The sequence below is a fragment of the Pagrus major genome, chromosome 10 (assembly GCF_040436345.1).
Source record: "Pagrus major chromosome 10, Pma_NU_1.0".
Lineage (NCBI taxonomy): Eukaryota > Metazoa > Chordata > Actinopteri > Spariformes > Sparidae > Pagrus > Pagrus major.
Window position 1 is genome coordinate 12,681,849 of NC_133224.1, and position 16,808 is coordinate 12,698,656.

At 40.3% G+C, this 16,808-nt stretch overlaps 2 protein-coding genes across 3 annotated transcripts; one reads left to right on the forward strand and one right to left on the reverse strand.

The window, feature by feature from the left end:
• Positions 1-259: 259 nt before the first annotated feature.
• On the forward strand, positions 260-9,904 carry zcchc4 (zinc finger, CCHC domain containing 4). Its single transcript, XM_073475263.1, has 13 exons — positions 260-447; positions 808-926; positions 1,025-1,107; positions 1,319-1,591; positions 3,405-3,485; positions 7,222-7,294; positions 7,797-7,947; positions 8,311-8,411; positions 8,601-8,722; positions 9,070-9,145; positions 9,234-9,285; positions 9,377-9,524; positions 9,656-9,904. Exons 1-13 carry the CDS (start codon positions 360-362, stop codon positions 9,777-9,779), a joined length of 1,491 nt encoding a protein of 496 aa, XP_073331364.1. The 5' UTR covers positions 260-359; the 3' UTR covers positions 9,780-9,904.
• On the reverse strand, positions 3,479-7,177 carry LOC141003801 (E3 ubiquitin-protein ligase TRIM62). Of its 2 annotated transcripts, XM_073475266.1 has the most exons (7): positions 6,907-7,177; positions 6,247-6,467; positions 5,243-5,338; positions 4,923-5,159; positions 4,806-4,825; positions 4,590-4,720; positions 3,479-4,203 (listed from the first exon to the last, which is right to left on the reverse strand). In XM_073475266.1, the coding sequence occupies exons 2-7, from the start codon at positions 6,463-6,465 to the stop codon at positions 3,605-3,607; spliced, it is 1,302 nt and encodes a 433-aa protein (XP_073331367.1). In that variant the 5' UTR covers positions 6,466-6,467; positions 6,907-7,177; the 3' UTR covers positions 3,479-3,604. The 2 variants fall into 2 exon arrangements, with proteins under 2 accessions (XP_073331367.1, XP_073331365.1); XM_073475264.1 differs by lacking the exon at positions 6,907-7,177 and having other exon boundaries at positions 6,247-6,507.
• Positions 9,905-16,808: the final 6,904 nt, after the last annotated feature.

Consider the following 16,808-nt stretch of genomic DNA (forward strand, 5'->3'; position numbering starts at 1 on the left):
ATATATATATATATATATATATATATATATATATATATATATATATATATATATATATATATATATATATATATATATATATATACATATATAATAACCCCCAAATATAAAACAATGCCTAGTATGGTTATATATATAATATCAAGTCCTTAATTTCAGAGCAATCGTCAAATCAATGCAAAAGCTTCAAGGCTCCGTTTTGGCCAATGAGATTTGGCTGCGACATTGTCACCATGACGTCAAATTTACGCGACTGGAAACGGCATGTGTAAATCCATGCGTGGCTTCCACTTGTCTGGCTCTCCTCTCGTGTTGAACAGTTTAGAGTAGAGTTAATTATTTGTGTAATTCCCAGTGACATGGATGTGACCGAGGCTATCGACGACAGTTTTGGAATAGATGTTATATTTCCAGACGGCGATAAAACTGCGCCATGTTGTCCGCACGGTAAGTCTAAAATCTACAGAACTCCATTAGGAAATACTCTATATTTCAAAGTAACTTTGCCTTTTAAGAAAACGTACGTACACACTTTGGACAATATGTTACTATACGAATGAGTAATGTATTTTAATCAATTCGGCATATGGAAATACACAAAAAACTCGCATACCAATAAAAATATAAACTAAAATGGCTTTACCCTCCAAGCTGTCATGGGTTATGTAGCTAATGTTTAGCCATGCTGAAGCTAAACACACCCTGCCTCTTTACTAGTGAGTGTTTGTGTTAGCATTTAGTATTATATATTTGGCTTTAGGTTCACACCTAACGGAATAATAATACATGTCACGTGTGTTTTATCAGGGCCAACTTTGCTGTTTGAGAAAGTTGGCAAAGGAGGTGAGAAAGGAAGGAGGTTTTATGCCTGCTCAGCCTGCAGAGACAGAAAAGACTGCAAGTTTTTTCAGTGGGAAGATGAAAAGGTATGTTCACTGGAGTTCTGATCGTCACTTATGTAACAACACGCCTGATACATTACTGATCCAATGGACTCTTTCATTTGAATTCATTTGCTGTGAAGGTGTCTGAAGCCAGGCATTTGGCCAGAGAAGCAGAGAACAAGTCAAACAGACCTCAGTTCACCCACCAGCAGTACTGTAGCAGGTAAGACTCAAACTGCAGCTCATCATGGCCTCCACCGAACAAGAGGCTTGCTTATGATAGCTCTGATCCAGGATGTGTACTATGTAGCATGCTCCTACATGGCTTGTAATGGGTTGTAATGTCAAATTGACATGGCCAAATTCAGAAACCACATACAAAAAGTGAGCATTTGAACCAGCACTCTCTCAAAGATCTTTAACTTGTCCCTCAGGTTCAGAAAGTTTGCCTCACTGCCACTGCACGAGAAGAAGTTCTGTCAGGACTGTCAGGTTCTCCTCCTCCCGGGAGAGCATGGGGCCGACTCCAGTCACACATCCATGGCCGTCACGGCAGCTCAGCTGAGGAGACCCAGTGTGCTGCTGCGTCCTCTGGACAACAAGAAGAGCAACGCCCAGTACCTGTTCACCGACCACAGCTCCAACTTTCTGCTCGACACCCTGGCTGCTCTGGGATACAGGAAGGTGCTGTGTGTGGGCACACCCAGGTGAGGGACGAACAGTATATAGGTTTGATGATTGCAGATATGCTGACATTCTGTCTTAAAGGGTCAATACACCAAAATGTTCTCTCTCTATACCACTAGACTACATCTATCATGAGATTTTGATGTTTATTGTAAGTTCAGCGATGCTCTCACTGACCGGAGCAGCCTGCCAGCCTTCAGTGTTGATTGGCTGTTGCTTGTAAAGCGTAACCAATCAAATAGTGCTGTGGGTGGGCCATGGAGCGACACTAGAGGGTGTAGCAGTATATAATCATTGATTGTATTTATTATAGTATACTGAAATACAGGATAGTATTAGTAGTATACTGTATAGTATTATAAAATGAACTACAATCTGGTTTCCTTTCAACAATCAATATTTTTATGAGACTTGACTTTATTGTCTCTTTTGTATATTCACTATTGCTCTTTAATAAAGCGAAAGTATTTCTTATTCGATTAACAGATGGAATAATCAGTAGAACTCATTACTATAATAATTGATAGCTGTAACGATAACCCTAACAAAGACTGACCTCTTAGCATCTGTGACTGACTTGCAGCATCCCTGGTTATTGGTGTCAGTACTATTCAATTATTGATGTTCAAGCAGCGATGGATAATACAATTCCATGAGAGAAAGAGATTGAGGTTATAAATTCATTGATTAAGGAACATATTAGTGTGTGGACGCAATCCCAGTCTGTCATACAAGCTGGATCATTTCTCAGCATTTCTCCAAGCGCAGTGCTTTCACATAGGGGTGTCACCATTCTCCAAATCCTTGATTCGATTTGATTTTAATGTCAAGATTCAATTCAATTCTTGATTTCTTTTTATTCCTTTTTTTCTTTTAACACATTTTAGATGCCATTTTTAGACTAGTCTAGTCTAGGATCATTGATTCTATGCCATGGTAACTCATTTAATTTTTAATTCTTATTTCAAATGATGGTCTACATGGTGTAGTGAGTGATATAATCTCCATTATTCGTTTGTAATATACCTAAGGTCTTATTGTCAAATTTAAATAATTTATTAACAATATAAATGTAACAATAACTTGTTTCACCAGTCAATTGAAAAATTAACTGTAAACAAAAGAAGAGAAGTCATAGAGGGTACCTGCCATCTAGTGACTTTAGTGTGCACTCTACTACTACTTCCCTCGGTACTTCTGCCAAATTTTCACTTCTGTGAGCTTCATAGGTGGAGCGAGTTTGGAGTCTGGAGTCTGGAGGTCCAGCAGTCTGTCGTTAAGGCCACTAAATCTGCACTGCTCAGTCCTCCAATAACTTTTTCCTTCACATTATCACACATAGAGTGCAACACCTGTGTGGTATGATGCCACCTGCTTGGCATTTCGTAGTGTGGTTCCAGTGCGCTAATTAAATGCTTATATCCAGGGTTTTCCACTGCAGAATAAGGTCGCATGTCCGATGCTACACATACCCCTATAGAGCTAGTTATTGCTTTAGTGCGAGTTGAATTTTGTGGAAGGTTAGCTCTAAGTGAGAACGACAGAGTTAGCTGTGTTAATGGTGTATTCCTCAGTTAAGTCTACTTCTTTATGATGATATCTGACTTACAACGACTACTTTCACAGTAGTTATAGAGCACCTAGACCTGCTTTATCATCAAAAAGACAGAAAATCTAACTTTGTACAGTATTGGTCTTTTAATTAAATAGTCAAGTTAGACTATTGTCAGAACTTTCGACTCCTGCCAATAGTCACAAAATGGTCACAAGATTTTTTTTTTTATTATTTTTTATTAAATGTTGAATCATTAATATTGTTGCTGTTTGTGCCAGACTCCAGGAGCTCATCAAGCTGCGAAATCTGGAGCAGAAACACGAGCCAATGAAGAGTCTGCTGCTGGACATTGACTTCAGGTTAGTTTATGTAATTTGTTCTGCTTTGATTTAATGTTGAATATAGATAAAAGACATAAAGATCACAGACATCATCATTAGAGAGTCCACATCACTGTCTGTGGAGTATGACTGCTATGTCATGGAATGTTGTGATGGCAGATCTCCAGGTGGTTCGGCCACATCTGGTTCTCGGGTGGTTTCAGGAAGCGTATGGCGGGGTACAGGGGCTCAGTGAACTGGTGATGAGCCCTGTCAAACACCTGTGTCACAGCTGCAGAGAACCTCTGCAGAACAACCATTGTGTCCGCATCATAAAACATCAGCTGGCCCTTGTCATAATTCACCCACACTCCAACCGTTCCTAGTGGCGTTTGCCCGACGCTCTGGCACGCTACATGCCGGTCGTTGTGCCAAGCGGAAAGACGGCCGTTGCGAAGCTCCACGCACCACGAGTTTCTGTTTCGGCCCAGTTTGGCACCCTTGTCCCGGCCCTTCCTCTCCAGGCTGCCGTACGTGACACCCACGGCCCAGGAGGAGCAGCAGCGGACGTCGACCTCCCAGTAACTCTGAGCAGTTGGGACAGGAGAGCAGCCCAGAGCGCAGGACACCTTATCAAACTGAAGAGGATGCTCCGGGGCTGAGCGAGCAGAGCCTGAGAAGAACACGCCCCGCCCCTCTGAGGTCACTGTGATCTGGCCGTGGCAAGTCTGCTTGTCAATCACCATCGGGCAAGAATCTGAAATTAAACAGAGAATTAATTGATTTACTGAAGACATCTGACCTGTAGCCACACAGCCGTATTACTATAAACATATGTATGTATATATATATATATATGTATGTATATGTATATGTGTGTGTGTGTGTATGTATGTATATATATAGATATATATATATATATATATATATATATATATATATATATATATATATATATATATATATATATATATATATATATATATATATATATATATCTATATATATAAATAATAGCAATGTCTGACATTATTCTCATCTGCCCAAATGAACTACACTTTACTCACTACTAACACTCCTCTGCCCTAAATGAGTCAGCTGGTTGAAGGGATTTATATGATTCAGAAATAGTCGCATCAGTACCTAAGAGGAGAGTCTTCCTCTGCAGCTGAGCTCTCAGGTTTTTGGAGATGGAGGATAATGTTTTCAGGAGCCTTTCAAACCTCTCCTCATTCAGTCGGATTTCCTGCTCAGAGGCAGCGGGCTTCTTAGGACTGGAAGAGATCAACACAGATTATAACAAGAGCGAGAGGTGTGAAGACATTTCAGAACATTTCATGTGCCGGTGCAGTGTTTTACCTCACATTCTCAGATGGGCCCTTGATATAAAGATAAACAGAAATCCTGATTAAAACAGCAGGTAAGCTCTCCCGTTATATTTTTTAACAGTGTAAGTCCACAACTCTTGGATCATACCTTTTGGTCTTCCCCTGCCACCGGGGTCTTGCTCAGAGCTCTCTGGGTGCTGCTGATGTTCTTATTGACCTGGTCCTGATGCTGTGTCCAGTTCTTGAGAACCTGGTCCAGTCTGGTCCTGGTCCGTCTCAGGTCCATCTCCAGAGAGTCCAGGACGGCCTGCTCGTCCTGTGTCAGAGCACGCCGCATGTTCTCAAAACGCTCTCGGACCCGCTGCTTCATCACCTCAGTGCTCCTCTTCAGGGAGGAACATGGACAGGAGTCAGTCATCTTTGTCGACGTCTTGATGTGTGTATAGAAGCTTCTGGTCTAATACTTACAGAGAGGTCGGCCTTGCGCTTCTTCAGAGACTCAATGTGAGCGTCAGTCTTGGATCTTTCTTCCTGCAGCTCCTCCATACGTCTGGACAGCTGTTCCTGCAGAGTACCGTGTTACAGCCAGTTGCATTAAAGTAGATCAGTGTAAACTTTGATAATCTCACTGGTGCGCACAGTGTGGACGAGGAAATATTTTGTGTATCCTATCAGTAAATTGACAAAATGAAGTAGAAAATATTTATTTTCATATTATTATTATTATTTTAAAGCTTATAATTGGTCAAAAAACAGAAAAAATGTCTGTTACAGTTTCCTTTAACAAGAGTTCAAATTACTTCTTTTGTCTGTCCAGCTGTTCAGAACCCAAAGATATGCAGATATTCATTCAAGGATATAAAACTGAAGAAGGCAACTAATCCTGGAAATGGAGGTTATTTTATTTATTTAAAATTTTTGGTTGATGTTGATACATTTTGTGCCAATTACCCTGGACTGCACACCTTGTGAGACTAACTGGCTCCGCTGACAGCACTCTCCTACTTTTTACTTGATTGGTTGAAGTTAGCCTGTGATAGATGTTGATAGAAAGATTGTTCTCCCAATCACCTGCCAAGTAATTTATGAAAGTGCCTGCACTTTTTCAAATACCAAGAATGGCTTCCCAAATGATTATATGCAACAAACCATCAGGTTGCATGGCTGCAGCTAAAGAGTACTTTTTATTATCAATTGTTCTGATGATACATTTTTCTGGTTAAATAAAAAAGTGTAAAATGGCCATCATAACTTCAACAACCCAAGGTGACGTCTTCAGACTTCCTGCCTTGTTCATCGATCAGTGCAAACCCAAAGGTGCTCAGTTTTTTATCATGTTTATCATGTAAAAGAAAAAAATGAAATTGTCACATTTGCAACCAGCAGATGTTTGGCATTAGTACCATTCAAAATGGATAAAACTCGTCCACCTCACTAAGCTGTGAAACTGTCCTTCTCACGCTTGTGTTTACCTGAGAGGGCCGTGCAGCATGAGCCACCTTCCTCTGTAGTTTCGGAGAACGTGGGAAAGGCTGAACAACCTCATCACTGTTGCCGTCCAGAGGGGTGAAGCTCAGTCGATCCTGCAGTACACTGTGAGTGCCTGCAGAGGACGCTGCAAGACCACTCTGTGCTGACTGAGCCACTGTTGACTGGCCATTACCGGCAGAAAATGTCTTTTTTTCTGCCATTTCTGAGAACAACAAAAAAAAAAACATATTAAACTTCTACCTGAGATATTTCTCTTTTTGCACAGTCCAAAGCATTTCTGTATGTTTGCTTTTGCTGTAGAGAAACCAGTTCTTCAGGTTGTTGGAAAGTCTGTCAAAACCTGCCTGTTCTGAATTCATGCCAAGCTTTTTTCACTCCTTGAAAATGTCTCATTTTTCTGCATATTTACTAAAAACAAAACAAATGTAAAAAACAGCCATTTTCACAGATCTCTGTATGTTTAGCGATCACTTTTAGCATATATACAGCTGTAAACTGACATGTTTTTAATGCAGTTTTATGTTTACTGTGGAATCAACTTTTAAACCTCTCCATGCTGTCACAGCAGTATATACATAATGATTATCTAAATACAGACTACATTGTAGCTTTGTTAAATCAGGTTTTTAAGCGGGTCTTACCTGAGGTCTCTTTGCGCTGCGTCTGCCGTTTGTGTCTGTAAAGAATGTGCGGGGTAGAAGTGCAGAGAGGGTGTGTTCCTGTATTACAAGCTTAAACCCGCACCACACACTCCGTACTAAATCGTTACCTGGATACACACCTGAGGATCAATGTGTGTTTGCTCACTTAGTGTGTATGTACAGTAGATAAGTCCAAACTTGCTCTTGTTTCTCAGCCCACGGTTTAAACAGAGGAAACAGTTACGTGCGTTTAAAAGTTGCCTGAATGTTTCATCTTTAATGCTGAATAACATGATTTTTTTTTTCATGTTTCAGATATGCTCAGTTCTACAACAAGGATGAGTTCTGTCACTACAACATGTTCAACCATTACTTCTTTGATGGAGAGGTAAGGGTTAAACATTTGTGTTTCATGTGTTTGATTTCCAGGTCACTATATAAAAGTTTAATTTCTTTTCAGTTACATTTTGTGTTACTACTTCCCATGCATTTCTCTCCAAATTGGCTCTGAGTATGTCTGTGTCCTCTACACACCTCTACTGTGTGTAACCGGAGAATACACCTCCCTGCGAGTAAATGACCAATCACTGTTAGTATGCCAATGAGGTAATGACACTGAAGGCGACGCTGGCGTAAGATAGAATCACAATGCAGATATGGCGGACATGGCAGATAGCATAGCGAGTGGAGAGCCAACAGTTTAAGGAAGCACCGTCTTATTCCAAACATTTCAAACATGTGAACATCTGCACATAACGCAGTTTGTTGTGGCTAATAAAATAAAGAGAAAAGTTTAGATAGTAACATTGTAGCTTTTTGGTCGAAACTGTACCAAGGTATGTGTCAAACTCTGGGCTAACTGTACCACTTCATCCCTAATTTCTTGTCAGGCTTCCAGTGCAGTCCTGCAGGCCTTCCTCACAGAGTCTGACGGGGATAAGGTGGTGATGGTGGCCGACCCTCCGTTCGGTGGCCTGGTGAAGCCTCTGGCCAACAGCTTCTCTCTGATCTCGCAGACGTGGAGGAAGCTGCAGAGCTCTGGTCAGTGTCACTGTTATGTGGAGTTAGAGGGTTTATTATGTTACATTTGTCATATTTTCTTTAAAAGCAGTTCAGTTCCCTGGTATGTTTGTTTTAATCTTTGTTGTTCTTTCATCTTTGGTCTACGTATGCATAAAATACAATTAGAGAAACGAGTACATTAGAAACACCTGCTTCCTCCTACATTTTCTATAGTCATCTGATCCATTGTTCATACTGTATACACATATTGATTAGTGCAGCTTTTACCTCTCATACCAACAAATGTCATGAAATAAAAACTATACTAATGATTCTAATTCTCAATTGCAAATAAAGAAAAACAAGTGTTTGAAGCTAACAGCCATGTGTTTGTATGTGCAGACAGTGGTAACGCTGACATGCCTATGGTGTGGATTTTCCCCTACTTCTTTGAGCCTCGAATCCTGGAGTGTCTGCCCTCATTCGCCATGCTGGACTACCAGGTATACTGGCAGTACATCACTTTTAGCTGTTGATTAATACAGATATAATTAGTAGACCGATATTGATTTAAAAAAAAATCATTAAAAATTAGACTATAAAGTAACTACAGTATATGCTTCTTATAGAGGCTACATGTTGTCCCTGTGGACTTTAAACACCAAAGTAAATACTTGTTTGTTCCCAACCAGGTGGACTATGACAATCACCCTCTGTATAAACATGGGAAGACGGGCAGGAAGCAGTCTCCTGTCAGACTCTTCACTAATATTTCACCCAGAGACGTTGTCTTGCCCAAAGAGGAGGGCTACAGGTACCAACACACTTACTCTTTCACATCTAACCTAGAGCTTGACTGACACATCAGGTGATAGAATCTTACCACAGATATATCGGTATACATCCACCCTAGCCCCAATCAGTTCACCTGCTGCCATCTGGCAAGTGATACAGCAGTGTCCCCTGTTGTACCACCAGACTACAGAGCAGCTCCTTTCCTCGGGCAGCGAGCAAAAGAGTAAATCAATAATCTCACAGAGCAGTCTTAACCCATATTGGGGACACATTTCAAAGTATTGTAGTTTGATCGAGCAGCTGGAGGAGCCATGCAATTAACACAAAGTTGTGCTAAAGTTGTGTATCTTCTTTTCCTCCTGTTAGATTTTGCTCCCTATGTCAGAGATTCATCTGGTCCCTCAACAGACACTGTGCTAAGTGCAATGTCTGCCCATCCAAGGTATAACACCACAACTACATACATTATGTTTTGCTAACTCCTAATAAAGGGACATGTTACAACTTCTCCTTTCTCTCTGTGTCTCCAGGATGGCCGAGAGTGGAAGCACTGCTCAGCATGTGAGAAATGTGTGAAACCATGTACGTATGCTGTGCATTAACACATACAATGAGCTTCTTCACATTTTCTCTTGTATTAATGTGTGTTATTTAATTTTTTTACCCCTCTAAGCTTGGAGACACTGTCAGTCCTGTGGCCGCTGTGCCCTTCCAGACCACCCATGTGGGAAAGCTCAGGGGAAGGAGGGCTGCTTCAACTGTGGCAGCCTGAAGCACAAACTCAAAGCATGCCCTGTCAAAGACTCACACAGGGCCAACAGGTGGGCTCAGAGAACGATCCCTGTGGTGGATTAAATCTGTTCACTCGTCACTACACTAATAAGATTCAACAGTTATGTGTACTAACTTGTCCTTCTGCGTCTGTGTGTCTGTCTGTGTTGTGCCCCTCCAGGCATCGGCCCAATGCCAAGAGTGGATTAAAAAATGTATCCCGTCCTCCTGTCTTCAAGGCTAAAGCTAAGAGGAAGTCTGGAGCAGCTCGCAGAGCGAAGAAGATGGCTGCTCTGTCTGTGTGACCTCAGCGTACATGCAGTGTTTTGTCAGTTGTGCAATCTACAGTAAAGAGGTTTTTTATTGAAACTGAAATGACTTTTTGACCGTGTTAGCAGTTGTAGTAGAATAAAGTAATATCAAAAGAGAATTTGCCTTGTATTGTGTTTCAATCAGGCTTGCACATCTGGACACAGCAATTTTACTCCATTCTTCTTTGCAAAACTGCTCAAGCTCTGTCAGGTTGCACAGGGATCGGGCGTGAACAGTCCTTTTCAAGTCCAGTAAAACAAATTCTCTATTGGCAAATTAATATTTCAAAGGTCATGAATCAACATTAAAGCTTAGTAAGGAAATAGTTTATATGCAGGGGTTTCACAGATGAGTAGGGAATGATGTAATATATCACTTAAAAGAACAGTTCACCTAAACCCCCATGCTGATGGAAAGTCGGGTGAAGTTTTGTAGCCAAAAAATGGCTCGATACAGCTTGTCTGGTGTAATTGAAGTCTCTTGAAGCCCTGAGATCCCCAAATGATGTAAAAAGATGTGATTTGGTGTGACACTAAATTATGGTTCTGTGTTGTTGCTCTGCTCTAAAAAGAGACATTTTAGGAGAAGTTGGCTGCCATTTTATTTTTCCTTCAAAACAGAGCTCACCAAACTCCAATCAAACTGTAAAATTAGGCAGTGCTGATCAAATATTAAACACAAACTGTTGGCCTATATCTCACCGCGGAAGGTTTCAGAAACATGTTGGAGCGTGCTGTTTAGCTAAAAGGAAGATTCTTACCAGGCTGCCGTGCTGATAAAGATGCAGGGAGGACAGGGAGAGGACAGAACATGCATAGACAGCCCTGCTTGCTTTCATTTAAAGAAAAGAGAAGCTACAACTCAGTAAGAGAGAATGTGGCATCTTTCTCTGTTCAGGACGCCAAGGCAGGTGTCTTTGCACTGCAGGTCCACTCTTACAGGATAGAGTTCAGTGTAATAAGTGTCTAATGCAAGATTTCTGATTTTGACGCACTGAAACCTGACCTGAACACAAAACATGAGCTCTTTACACGTTACAGCTTTGCTTCGTCAGTTATGCTTTGGCCACCTGATGGCAGTATTGATCAGGTGTACTGTGTTGCTCGTTTAAGAGTTTGCCCTGTAACTGATTGTATTTTAGTGCTAACTGTTTTACTGTGAGCCCTATGTACACGTAGTACAGGTTGTGTCGATAATAAGTGGAGACATTCATTCATTCGCTCTCAGTGTGACATGTCAGCACATTCAAGCACACACTTCATATGATAACTTGCAGTGGAACAAGGGCTGTCTTTTGAGCTAAATAGATATGTATACAGTCAATCCTGCTAGAGCTGTGTGCTGTATGTTGTAAAATGAAATTATAAAGCAGGGTTGATAATCCTACAATGTGTTTATGGTGATGATCGTGTAAAGACAGAGTCGTCCTGAGTCATACACAGAGCCTGACCTCCCTGGAGCCCTCCTGCAGCAAACCTTTTTCCACACAGTCACACCTGACACCCCAGTGCTCCCACTACAATCCTCCCTCCTTTAAAAAAGCTCTGCTCCATCTGATGGAATAAAAATACAGAAGAGAATGGAATATAAACAAGCAGTATTTATTGAATAGTTAACCAGTGACCAGTGGTTGAATGTAACTAACTACATTTACATCAACACATTTATGGAACTTGTTTTTTACTTCAGTGTTTCCACTGTATCCAACTTTATACTTCACACTCCACTGCAAAATGAGCTCAACCTTGGACATCTACAGCAGTAAAATGACTCATACACTACAATAGAGCAGTAATACACATTACATCAGGTACACAAACACTGTAACTACACAGTGATTACTTTTACTTTGGTATTTTAATTACATTTCGCTGATAAGACATACTTTTACTTCAGTAAAGTTTTGAATGCAGGATGTTAACTTGTATAGGACTGTTTTCACAGTGTGGTATTAGTACTTTACTGATATAAAGGATGAGGATATTTTTTCCAACCTCGACTGAGAGACAAAATAGTCATTGTTTGTTATGTGCAGCCAAAAGGAGTGTCATCATGCACATATACTGTCTGGTCTGGAGTCCACAGAGGTTACTGCCGGAAAGCAAGAGTTTCATTTCATGCAGGCTCATATGAGCGCATGATCACGTGGCGTGGTTATCTTTTTTGCAGTTTAGGAACACCTAATAAACATAATAAATTTGTATTTCACTCTCACTTCTGTCAGGCATACAGTCACAGAACACAGAGAGCAGGGCTGCAGGATGCATTGGCAGCACAAGCTCACACACATGAACTTAATATTACTGTTAATTGCTGATATCACACTGGGAGAGGGAGACACTGAAGTGTACCTGACTGCTGTGCCTGCAGTTTAATCTAATGTTGTTGTTTTCCTCTTTTGGTGAGCGGAAAGATAGCCATGCTTCATTCATTCATCTCTCTCTAAACACTGACACCCGCTTTGACACGAGCTCGAGGTGGGCCCCTTGTGTACCTCGCAGGGCCCAACACAACTTGCGTAGAGTGTGTATAGGGCCAATCAGCTGTGGCCATACACACACTTCATCTGCCTTGATTCATTCATGATGTTTATTCAGTCTAAAAAGACAAACAGACGCAGGAACACTTCCCTATAACTGTGGATACATACTGTGACATGAGCTCTTGCTGATGCATGAAGGCCTTTACATGCAGGGACAAGTTATTGTTTCTCACAGTTTCAAATCTGCTATCTTAAAGGAATAGTTCGTCCAAAAATGAAAATTCAGTCATTCTGTATTACCTACGAAAGTTGGATGAAGTTTTCGTAATCCACAAAACATTTCTGGAGCTTCACAGCAAAACAGCTTTGCAGCATTCTCCTAAACAACAGAAGTACATGGGGACTACTTGGAGGTAATTCAGGTTTCTGGAAGCCTGAGATCCCAAACTGATTTAACAAGATGTTATTTATGAGCCTGTGCATCCACTTCAGTCAAGTTTTTTTTTGGTGTAAAAGGGGGTGTAAACAATTCCATATGTTCCTCTTTTGTTGTTTGTCAGGTTTTTATTTACAGCCCCCTGTACTTCAGTGGTTTGTTGTGTAACTCCAGAAATATTTTGTGGCATATGAACTTCATCTGACTTCGGCATGGGGCTGAGAAGATTATGACAGCATTTTACTTGTTGGTACAACTGTTCCTTCAAGATGATAAAAGCCATTTTCAATGTATCAATCTGTTCAAAAGTGTGAGCAGACACTTGTAAAGATGGAGGGGTACTTTTTGTTTTGTTTTGTTTTGCGGTAAATTATTTTGAAGCATTATCATACATCTGTATTTCTGCCCTTCACTCCCTTAACACTTCTTTCTCTAGTCGTTATTCAAACTATTGCTTTTGTTGTTAAAACAATAGTTATTCAAACTATTATATGAATAAATATTGTTTCATCAACAAAAACAATTGTGAGGTTATTCAAACTATTACAGGTTTTTGAATAACCTCTTTACCCTCTTTAGTTTAGACTAAAATGAATTTTAAAAGCTTTGACAAGGTTTCTCTCACATGACATGGCCTTTATCAGCAAATGCAGATCAAGTTCAAATGCTTTATTGTCATATGCAGTGACAACAGTTACAGTGAAGCAGTCTTCTAAATTATCGGCTCCCTCCAACAATGCTTAAATACACATAAAAAGAAAATCATACTGGTAAAAATGTCGAGCCTAAGACGGTGCAGAAATTGAAATACAGGAATAAAAATAATACATAATAATATATATAAAATAAAGTGTAATACTTTAAGATAGCCTATATTTTTCAGTGGGCATGAAAATGAATGAACTGTAATGTGGAGAGGTTACTGTCAGGGGAGAACAGGAGTTTAGACAGGCAGGTTACCAACCTTGAATCCATTTTTTTTTGATGAGGAGTGTAGGATTCATAGCCCTTTGTATGTGCACATGTAAAGTTTTAGGGAAACTAAGAATTCATATTGATGCTGAAAAAGAAACTGCTTCTTCTCAGTCCTCACTTTGATAAATAGAAGAATAAACTCAAAGAGCCTCAGTTGTCTCTGAGTTTGACTTGAATATATGAGTTTCACACAAACACAAAACAGAGAAAAAAGATTTTAAAGCAGGGACACATGGGAACAGTCACATTGGATTTGTTCAGTTTTATAGGGTTTTTTTTATATGTCATACGTCACACAGATTCCTGTATCATCATGTCATCCTAAAAGAGGGCATCAGACAGTGTGTGTGTACCTCAGTATTACTGAAGGAGGCTGGATTCTCCTCAAAGCTCATCTTATCTGTACCTCTAGTCTGCTAACATGTAGCTTTGCCGCACCTATAACTTCTATAAGATTCAAAGGATGCAGGAGTAAACAACCTCACACAGGAGCACTGAGCCAAAACAACAGAAGTTGATCATACAGTGTGTCAAAGCTGAGTCGACAGCTTTGGTCCACTGCCCCCAAGTGGCTTAAAAAATGAACTAGTGCAGTTCTAATAGCAGTGATGGTAGACGTTAGCTAAGGAGTGAAGTTACCAAAATCATCAAAGTGTGACGCCTACCTGGAACAGCTTAAACATTTAAGCAAATCAAAAACTCTACAAAGAAATCAAGAGAAATTAAAGAAATCAGGAAAGAGATGACCTGTGGCCCTTTGCTGCACGTCACCCCCCTCTCTCTCATCCAGTTTCCTGTCACCTCTCACTGCTATCCGATCAATAAAGCTATGAAAAGGCCAAAATACATTACATGAATTTAGGCCGAGTGGGGCGAGAGGCCAGCAGAGCGTTTAAAGACACTGATGTGTGATTCAAATGCTAAACAGGCAGAGATCTGTATCTGTCAGCCTTCCCCTCGATGAAATGGAAATGAGCCCAGAGAGATGGAAAACAGGGAGAAAAAAATCTAATTAGATATGAGATAAACTGTGGAAGAATGGAGCCTTTTCCCTCTACTTCAATGAATTTTATATTTACACATCAAAACAGCAAATCAAAGTAGGAGGGTATGATGCAGGTATATGGAAACCAAGCAGAGGATGGGGAGACGAACAGAAGTGTGGACTGCATACACACTAAAGAATGTATCCTTTCTTTTGCTGCTTCCATAATCAAACCAATTATTACTCTGTAATATGATCAATCATTGATTGAAATAAAACAACGGTCATTGTCTAATCTTCTCATCATTCCAGACTTTGATAATGAACAAAGAATCAAACTTGAGATTTTTAAACAGTCAAAATTTTGCTTTTGAATCACAAAAGCATCTGTGGCCATGCTAGATGGCATGCTAATGATGTTCAGCAGATTGTCTTGTTGTACCATGGTGTTTTTTTTTACCTTTAATTCTTTAGCTTTAGTGTCCTTGAACTTAGCTGTTTTGTCTATCTCTGTGTAAATACATTGAGAGCATGACAAAACATACTGGGCTAATAAAGCTGATTCTGATTGTACATCATTGTTCTGGTATTATGAACATCATTCATTTGGGAAGCGGTGTATTTGGTCATAGACTAAAAGCTGTAAGCAGAGTGAAAAGTTAAAAGGTCAGGGGAATCACTGAAGTCTTTATTGTTTATCATCTGGGAAACATCAAATGTTCTCCCGATCCATCATGGACATGTGCATATATACAAGACTGACCTCATGGTAAAGGGATAACCAGTATTCATCCTCTGGAGACCATACATGTATGCACAATATACTGCATCAGCACAATCTGTCCAGTAGTGGCTGAGATATTTTAAACTGGACCAAATTGATGGACCAACAGACCGACCAACATTACCATCTCTAGAGCCCTGCTGCTTAGAACCAGGAGGTCAGTGATTTATGCACTGCAGCGATATGCAACTAGTGTTTTAAATAAGAAAAGGTGACACTGAATTTTGTTTAATACTGATGGAATGACAAAGTCTCATTAGAAATGTGTGACCCATGGACATGTGAAAACAAACTGGATGCTGCATTCAAAAAAATGTGCCTGAGCACCGTTGCTGTGTGAAGCCCTTCATTTCAAGGCCACACATTTAGCACTTTTTTTCAACCTTCTTGAAATTCCTAACCCACCAATTCATCCTTTATTGAAGGAGCACGAGTGTCATGGTAGAGGAGAATCAACTGTGTAGGGCTGTTTGATGCTGTGGACACGCGGATGGTGCACCGGTCCAAAGAGAAACATGGAAATGATTTATCAGCCCAGCATCACTTGGAATTAGAGCAGCATCTTAAGTATGAGCGTGAGTTTACTGGAATTCCATCTTTTACATTTTTTTTTTTTTTTATCGGCGTTTTGGTTTAGTTTAGATGCCATAACCCCATTATTTTCCTAACCTTGGCTACACAGCAGTTGCCAATATGCAGATATTGTAGAAAGCAGGACTGTTAAACACTTTGACGTTGAACAGACTCCAGGTTTGTAGAATCATCCAATATCAGCGTTCTTGTCTGCCAACAGAGTTGCATGCACAATTTTCTTTGCTTTTCTATGCATGCCTTTGTGTACGCTTCTTTTATTGAGAAGGGGAGAAGGCCTATGAATCCAAATGTTTTTCAGTAGAACTTGGAAATAGTTTCATTTGATCCCATCCAAATTAAGAAGTGACACTGGTTTGTGTTATGATATTATTGGATTTTTTATTTCCCTTGATGACATTTACAATATCCAACTAGCTAGTATACAGTCCAGGTAGTGTTTGTGCTTGAGTGTGTCTGATAGCTGTTTTTGGAGTTATTTCAGTGATTTTATTTGATGCCAGTATCTCATTACCTTTCACACACACATATTCTGTGGTTTCATACAAATCTAATCTCATGTGATCGCCATCAACCACAGCGTTCTTGGCATGGCCCGCCTCATCACACTCCACTGATATCACTGTGTCCAACTGTGCTTTGTATCTCAGAGTAAACTCTGGTGTTTGGACTAGTTGAGCTTCGCCTAACACGCCAAAATCCTCAAAAGGAAATAATGTTGGTGATGGTGTGGTGATCAGCATCCTGGGGGGCTCACACTGCAGATGGC

What these genes read in the sequence shown, in the direction of transcription:
- zcchc4 (XM_073475263.1), top strand. Translation starts at nt 360, where the DNA reads ATGGATGTGACCGAGGCTATCGACGACAGTTTTGGAATAGATGTTATA. An exon ending in CTGTGTGTGGGCACACCCAG is followed by an intron (nt 1,592 to 3,404) that starts GTGAGGGACGAA and finishes TGTTTGTGCCAG; the next exon opens with ACTCCAGGAGCTCATCAAGC. An exon ending in CTGCTGGACATTGACTTCAG is followed by an intron (nt 3,486 to 7,221) that starts GTTAGTTTATGT and finishes TTCATGTTTCAG; the next exon opens with ATATGCTCAGTTCTACAACA.
- LOC141003801 (XM_073475264.1), bottom strand. Translation starts at nt 6,492, where the DNA reads ATGTTTTTTTTTTTGTTGTTCTCAGAAATGGCAGAAAAAAAGACATTT. An exon ending in ATGCTGCACGGCCCTCTCAG is followed by an intron (nt 5,339 to 6,246) that starts GTAAACACAAGC and finishes GGTACTCTGCAG; the next exon opens with GAACAGCTGTCCAGACGTAT. An exon ending in TGGCAGGGGAAGACCAAAAG is followed by an intron (nt 4,826 to 4,922) that starts GTATGATCCAAG and finishes CTTTATATCAAG; the next exon opens with GGCCCATCTGAGAATGTGAG.